This window comes from Salvia miltiorrhiza, chromosome 2 (genome assembly GCF_028751815.1).
Source record: "Salvia miltiorrhiza cultivar Shanhuang (shh) chromosome 2, IMPLAD_Smil_shh, whole genome shotgun sequence".
Taxonomy (NCBI): Eukaryota; Viridiplantae; Streptophyta; class Magnoliopsida; order Lamiales; family Lamiaceae; genus Salvia; species Salvia miltiorrhiza.
The window spans coordinates 41,091,819-41,099,865 of NC_080388.1; the positions used below are offsets into that span (position 1 = coordinate 41,091,819).

Genomic DNA, 8,047 nt, shown 5'->3' on the forward strand with positions numbered 1-8,047 from the left:
CACAATCGTGATTCCACTGTTTTGACCGTGAATTTTCTTACTTCTCTTTCTAGGCGTACCTGCTTCTATTTCTATTTTTTTTATCAACACTTTCTTTTTTAAACCTATCAACACCTTCTTTAAAGTGTACATCTATCACACTTTACATGTTATCATTACATCTATGATCTACCATATAATTAATTACACATCACCTATTACTGTCCCATATTACTATTACAAGAAGACTACAGTTTTAATATTCACATCTTCGTAACTAAACAAACCACAAATTCGAAATGTGGAAAAACAATTTTCATTTTTCCAACCTACAACTCCAAAATACCAAATCATTCATCAGAGAACCAATATTTTCTTACAAAAGCCAATACATATCATAAACTGCACTCGAAATGTTGAACTAAGAATTGAAACTTGAAATAACACCAAACATCACCTAAGAGTCGCAGTTCAAAATTCAGCGCAGTGAGCAAGCAAAAGACAGGCTTTGGACCACTGGTTAGGCTATTAGGTAACTTGCAAGATAAAGTTCAAGTCTAGAGAAATAATCTAAAAAGTATTTCGATTTAATTCCATATAAAACTGATACAAAAATACGTGATGACATTCTGATATTTATGTTTTGGATTTTGCTTAACCTTGCCAGCCTATTCTCTTTATAGATTGAGTAGCAACCATGAATCATGCCTCTTCACATATGGTCTTCTCTCCTCCGTGGGGCACAGGTGATGATTTCATCGACTCGTAGAATCATCTCCGCAGCTTCAGTTGCTGAGAGCAACACTGCCTGCTTTACTTTGAACGCTTCAGATATCCCTAGCTCTGTCATATCTCCAACCTGCACGAAATCATCAGTTCATGATCAACGGCTATGTACTAGCAAATTTAAGAGCAGAAAATTAAGCGGATATCCCTAGCTCCAACATATCTCCAAGGCTTCTGAAAATCATTAAACAGCACTTTACTTTCTCCAGAGAACGATGGGAAAAAAACAATACATGAACTCAATTTTCCATAAATATAGTGCCAACACATGAGCAATTACTAGAGATCAGGTGCTCTTGCTGCCCTGTAACTTATTGTTAAGGCATTCAACATCTCTTATTTTCTATTTAATTTTATGAAAATTTCATTAGACCAAGCAACGGTTGCTAACTTGCTCGGAGATGAAGGCCATGAAGCTTCCTAAAATTTTCATTCAACTAGCCATGAAAACATGCTGGGTGGATCTTATTCACATGAATAGCCTGATACAAGCGTGCATCAGTCAGGTTGATTACTACGATAGCAACAATCATCCTTAAGGCATAATACTCGTGTCCACAATAGAACCGAGTTACTTACAGATCCAGAGATGACATCAATCCCAGAAGTGCTTCCCTCCTTATGGTGTTCTGCACGAAGTTGAGCAACCAATTCTGCGCTGTCCAAACCAGCATTATCTGCAATGGTAGTTGGAATGGCCACAAGTGCACGTGAGAAAGCCTCAATAGCATGAGACCGTTTCCCTGGAGTCTTCCTAGCAAGTTCATCAACTGCCTTTGCCATCACCATCTCTGGCCATCCGCCTCCAAGTAAAACCCTGCTGTCATTTACCGTTTGGGATAGCACACACAAGGCATCATGCAGAGATCTTTCTGCTTCATCCAACATATGAGGGCTGAGGAAGGAACATTTATCAGTACACCAATTCAAGATTTTTAAAGACAGATCTTAAGTCACTATGTAATAAAGCAAAACCATTTAGTTGACTGATTGAATAAAAAGATATGCAAATACCTAATTAGTCATAAGAGGTGTTATAAAAGAACAAGAAGAAGCTTAGGTACTTGACATAAATTTATGCTTTAACAGTTAACCCACACAGATTTGGAGCAGCACGTGCTGATCAAAGCATATTAGTCTGATATCATCTACAAGATAGATAGCATAGGCTGCATAGCCGTGTTTTTTCCCCAATAATAAACAAAAGAACAACACCTCTCTTTTCAAGCCAAAAGACGGCAAAGACCTAAAATGGCAATATCTAGCAATGAATTTTACAATAAAGAGAAACATTGATACATAAAGCAAAACAGAGTCTAGAAACCCAGTTTTAAGAAATATCTTTTTGTCAAAAACTGTTAATATTCTGTAGAATTATACCGCCATTTCTCCGTTTTTGATTGATGAATAATCCACAATATTTGTGGCTAGATAACTTTATGATGGAGAGATTAGTTAGTTCGATAACTTACTGCAAAGATAATAACTTTTCACCAAATGGACAGATTTATTCAATAGCGTATTAACAATTTGACATACCTGGCACCTCTCAGCACAATTGTACATGCCTGACCCATTGCAACCCCAGAGAAGTGTATCAACTTGTCCTCGCCTATCATAATTTCTTCGATGAGTTTGCAGTGCCCAAGCTTAACAGACTCAGGATTGTCAAATGTTGATGCTATTTCACCACCAGTAACAAGACCTAGCCGCTCAATACCATCAAAATCAGCATGCTCTATTGCAAGCACCCCAGCATCGGCAAATAGTTCTTCCGGAAAATTGTAAATCAATTGTCTGTTAACAAAGCAGTTTATCCCATGACTGATAATCTTTTGCACTTTTTCCCTCATCTTTTCCTTTTCAGCTACTTCAATCTCAGCTACCTTAGCCATTGAATCAACCCGAACACGAGCCCCATAAATTTTCACTTTATCTGTATCCATTGCAGTATTTGCCACCAATATCTTCGCATTTTCAATCCGCTTTGGTTGTCCAACGCCAATTTTCTTGTCTAAAATAAACCTGAACCCAAAAGAATGTCAAGAGTAGGGTCACAAATCAAGATTTTTGAGAGTCGTTTAGAGAAACTATTTGTATATGGTCAAAGCCAAACAATTAAGGAATAAAGTTACTCCAAAAAGAAACATGAAAAAGGATAAAAAAAATAAACCTCCAAACGGGAGAACAATAGTAAATAAAATCAGATGTCGGTACACAAACAGTGATGTATACAAGAAAGTGTACAGCCTCACCCCTCATCTAAAAACGAGTCTTTCAATGAGCCTCCAGGTTTTTTAATGATCTGAATGGACTCCAAATTTGTGCTTCCCTGTTATTTTTTATCAGTAAATCAGATCAGCCAATATACTAAAATGATGAAGGGGCATAACAATTTAAAACAAAGGAACACCATAGTTGTTATAACACACATGAGCTAAGAACAAAGAAATAATTTTTTTCTTTTTTCTTTTTGGAGGCTAGGCTCAGAACCCACAGAATCAGGTATGCTCACTGACAGAGCCAATGTGAACAGGGCTTCCATGAGCATGTATAAATATGTTTAGAAGACAAAGATGAGCCAACTCAAAAAATCCAATTTCAAATTAATTAAAAACATACTGAGCTCGGAGATTCATGCTAACAAACAAATTTAAGGGACAAGAGTATTGAGCACCCAAAATAGGGAGGAAAATGAATAAATATGTTATTTTTAAGCTCGTCCACCAGATACATGCACAATAGAAACAGGTAAAAATTCATCGAAATCAAGCATTCATATGTACAATGTTCGAACAGATCAACTACATTATCTTTATAGTTGTACATAAAAATTGATTAACTACCTCAAAATTTGATGAGTCATTATACAACAAATATTCATAAACCAACAATTTTTTGGGTATGAAGAACTATATTATAAGTCTAATGCTCCCAGGCTACAAAATCAAAAATGATTATACCTTTAACCTCATAACAGCATCAACAGCTAGTTTTGCAAAATGTTCCTTGTCCTGAGAGAGAATTTTGGAGCTCAAAGTAGTCATTGCGATCTTCATCAAGTCCTTTTCGAATTTCTCTGGAAAAAGAATCATACACAGTCCACAGAAAATGTCAACTCAATAATATGTCATGGTAAATAAAAACCCCAAACTCCAACCTACTGTCTTATTTGTTTATTCCAGAATTAGCTAATTATTTGACAATCAGAATTAGCTAGTTATATAAGAATAAGATGAGTAAATCAGTAAATTTTTGAAACAGTAGTCATGACATTTTTGCAAGTGTAAAATGTTCAAATTTTGGTTCTGTTACATGTAATTGAATATTTTCTAGGCAAGAAGCCAACACTAAAGGCATAAATAGTGCTCAAGAGGCTGTATTTAGTTTATAAGCAACAGAATGATGGTACAAGGTCATAAGATTTCCAGATAAGAAAACAGTAAAATCCATATGCAATTCATTCATGAAAACAAAGAATAATATAACAAAAAGTAATCACCTGCATCAAGTTTGTTGTCTACGACTTTCTCCACCAATGCATTTCGAGCACATTCAGCCGCCATTCGATACCCTGACGAATTTTGAAATCTATACTAATTATACTTATAAAAAAAGCCATTAACCAAATAGAAATTCTCAAACCCAGTTGAAAAGAGGAAGAAATATGATTTGTTTGTCAAAAAAACCTACATGTTAACTGAGTGTGACTGAAAACATAACCCAACTTGTTTGAATAAGTAGACTAGACTAGAGGAACTGACTACAGTTTCCATTACAATATAAAAGAAGGACCAGTCAGGAGGGAAACATACAAGCACAGCACTGAAATCAGTGGTAACTATCCCACAGGAATATCAGCTCAGGGAAGGAAATGTACAACAGAAAACATTCAAAAGGATCAATTCATAAAATCTAAACAAACCTGCAATGATAGTCATTGGATGAATTTTTGAATTTACCAGCTTCTCAGCCTCCCTTAAAAGCTCCCCAGCTAAAACAACAACTGATGTTGTACCATCACCTACTTCATCATCTTGGACTTTTGATATGTCTGTAAATGAACTCAAGGACTGGCAAAGTTTAAATATAAAGACTTTTTGTTCTATCTCTGTCTTTCCCCATCTTAGAATGGAATCAATATTTTTAAGATAACTCAGCATGTATTGCAAAATTAACAGAATCAGCTAAAACTGAAAGTATACTAAGTTCTACTCTAGTACATCAAAATAACCCAGGCCTTTACAAATTGGTGTATACTTTGGAGCCTTTTTTAGATGGACCTAAGGGATGGACCTCCCCTGTGTAGAGGGAAATATCTATGCAATCTAAGAATTCAACAGTGTACAGCACCAAGAAAGAACAAGACAATAGCACACCCTCACTATATTAGTGGAAGGCAATAAGACAATCACTTCAAGGATACCGACAAGGACTTTAGCAGCAGGGTTGTCAATGTGCAGTGACTTCAATATGGTTGCTCCATCATTTGTAACAGTCACACCATGTCCTCTACCCGTAGATTGCAAAATTTTATCCTATAAAGGTATGTTAAAACTTGATGTAAGCTTAGTGGAGTTTTATCTAAATAAGCTGCAACAAAACTTAGATAACATGTCTCATACCATCCCTTTAGGTCCCAAGGTTGTCTTGACCAAGTCAGCAATTGCCATTGCTCCAATGAAGGAGGCCTAACACAGATAAAACCAAATAAGTCGCTCGTGATCAACTCAGTATCTGAGAAGGCCCCATTGATAAAACCTCGGACATAATAGAAACAATACAATAGAATGTTTTTTATAAAACCAAGCAGCTGCAGCAAATGCATAAAAATTCATCTATCTAGCACTATGAAATCATTACTCACCATTCTGGCACGCTCCCCCTTTTCTTCAGTAGCTTCATCTTTAAAAAGTGTATCAACCTAGAAACTCAAAGACCCGTCACATTTCAAAAAACTAAGAGCTAACAATTACAAAGAAGTGAGTTGAGTAAAGAGTAGTGAGCAATCGACAAACCATTATGAGAGCAGAATTTGAATTGAAGACTGAATAATGTTGGATCCTATGCGATTCACTGAAAATAAAAAGAAAAACAATGGCATTTCGAGATCAAAAAATCCAGTGTAAACTAAAACCAGCTCCAACGGAACTGCAAAACTGAAAATGCCGAAAGCAATTTGCTCCAATGGTACTGCAAATCGCATCGCACCTTTTTCAATTTCTGAAATATTACATTCAAGTCCCAAACCTTTGTGTATTTTAGAAAAATAGAGAAGAGAAGAGAAATACCGTAATGAAGAAGAAGAAGCCTTAGAGGAGAAATCTGTGAAGAAGCAGCTTGGCGCGGCGGTTCTGAGAAATGAGCGTGAAGAAGAGCGGCGCCCGTTTGAACTTAGATTCGGAATTCTTTCATTTTATTTTTGTATTTTATAATTTTGGGCTTGAAATTTGTGGTTGGACTAATTAAACTTGGGCTTAAAATTAAGGGTTGTATTTCTGGGCTTCGAATATAGTATGTTTTGGGCTATTAATTTTATTTGACGTAGCTATTAATTTTATTTATTGTTTTAGTTTGTTTAATGTATTTTATATTAGTTTGTTTAATGTATTTTATATTTCAAGTTGTATAATTCTTAATAAATTTTACGTATTTATATGATTAATTTAGTACTTTTTTCATTTATTAATAATTAAATTTTGATATGCTAATATTTAGTTTTATAGTATAAAACTATGTGGTCAGTTTTCTCCACTTCCCACTTTCACACACCTCGTATAACCGCAGCAAAGCCTCTCTGGAAATTGCTTGTCCGTCAACAATGGAATGTTGGTTGAAGATCATGCTTACTTAAAAATAAGAATTGTTCGTCCCATTATCTTGGACCATGATTAAATCATTTTTTCACTTATTAAAAGCGTGGCTAATAGCATCAAACATATTATTCCCAAACCAAAGAATAACAAAACGTAAAATGAAGAAAAATATTAATAATATACAGTTATTATGGAGAGTCAAAGTTCAGCTTCAAGAAAGACTTTTGTAATATTGGTTGGAACCTAAAAATATTGATAACAAAATATTATCAACTGTTGGGAACTTAATGAAATATCCTAGCCATAGTTTTGATAATACCAAAACTCTTAGAATTTCTTTTAATAGACTAGCACTTTTCGAACTCAAGTGTTAGAGTTCATGTTTTCTAGTTTAACTGTTGTTAGAAGACTGAAGACTGAAGAACTCTCAACTGAAGATAGCTGTGAAAAGACCAAGTCAAATACTGAAGTATTTACTGAACGAGAATCTCACTGAAGAATCAGTTGTGACTGATTAATTAGTGCTGGCCACGTGGAATCAGCGGATTGATACTCAAGTCAAGTATCAGTTGACATTCTTCCTCGGACTGAATGTTTTAAGTTAAAAGTGTCACACCCCAATTTCTGAAGGAATAACTATAACTGAGGTGCAACTAAATCATTGAAATGAACAAGGGAAAAACCTTGTAAAATACGAATAATGGGATGATAAATCGGGCATCGCCCCTTTGGATGAAGAAAGACAGATATCCAAACGATACTAATCAATCGACAAACATAACAACTTCAGGATCACAAGTTTAATTTCATGCTTCGGATAACCAACATTCATTAATCGAAATAATTAAGAGTCAAGAGTCTAAGCTCATCAAAAGATATCATTTAGAGTCATAACATAAAGGTCTTAAGTCAAGGAAACGAAAGACAATTAAAGGTTACTACTACAGCGGAAATCAAAACACGGAGTTGAACCCTAGCCTCAGCTCTCCACGTCAACACCAGCCATCAACTTGAAAAACATTTGAAAATATTTGGGCTAAGTACTAATGTACTTAGTGGGCTGCAACTTTTAAAACATTTCACAATTCGTAAGAGCAGTTTATCCAATCATTCATGACATAACTTAGAAGGTTTTAAAGTAAAATAACTTTTAAGCATGTCAAAACATTTCATTTTATTAGCGCGCCATTGTCACACTCTGTTTAGTTACTCGCTGTGATACCGGACCTTTTAGCCACCGACGTATCGCTTTCTCCCATAGCACTTGCCCCAAGGACGTAACTCAGACAAGTTGAATTGATCTCGGGACGCTACCCAGGCAGGTCTTACATGATACATGCTCCGGAACACATCCAGTCAAGCACCCTTATAACGCCTCTGACATGAATTAGTGCCCGATGGAGATCAACCCACCGAAACAACTAACAAGTGTACACAATTCTCAAACAACGTGTTAGGTCATAAGA

At 35.6% G+C, this 8,047-nt stretch overlaps 1 protein-coding gene across 1 annotated transcript; it reads right to left on the minus strand.

The window, feature by feature from the left end:
* Positions 1 to 279: 279 nt before the first annotated feature.
* Positions 280 to 6,201, minus strand: LOC131013455 (T-complex protein 1 subunit beta). Its single transcript, XM_057941546.1, has 12 exons — positions 6,057 to 6,201; positions 5,784 to 5,841; positions 5,633 to 5,689; positions 5,391 to 5,456; positions 5,192 to 5,303; positions 4,691 to 4,819; positions 4,268 to 4,339; positions 3,729 to 3,844; positions 3,021 to 3,097; positions 2,305 to 2,790; positions 1,345 to 1,660; positions 280 to 838 (listed from the first exon to the last, which is right to left on the minus strand). Exons 2-12 carry the CDS (start codon positions 5,784 to 5,786, stop codon positions 692 to 694), a joined length of 1,581 nt encoding a protein of 526 aa, XP_057797529.1. The 5' UTR covers positions 5,787 to 5,841; positions 6,057 to 6,201; the 3' UTR covers positions 280 to 691.
* Between the last annotated feature and the right edge of the window lie 1,846 nt (positions 6,202 to 8,047).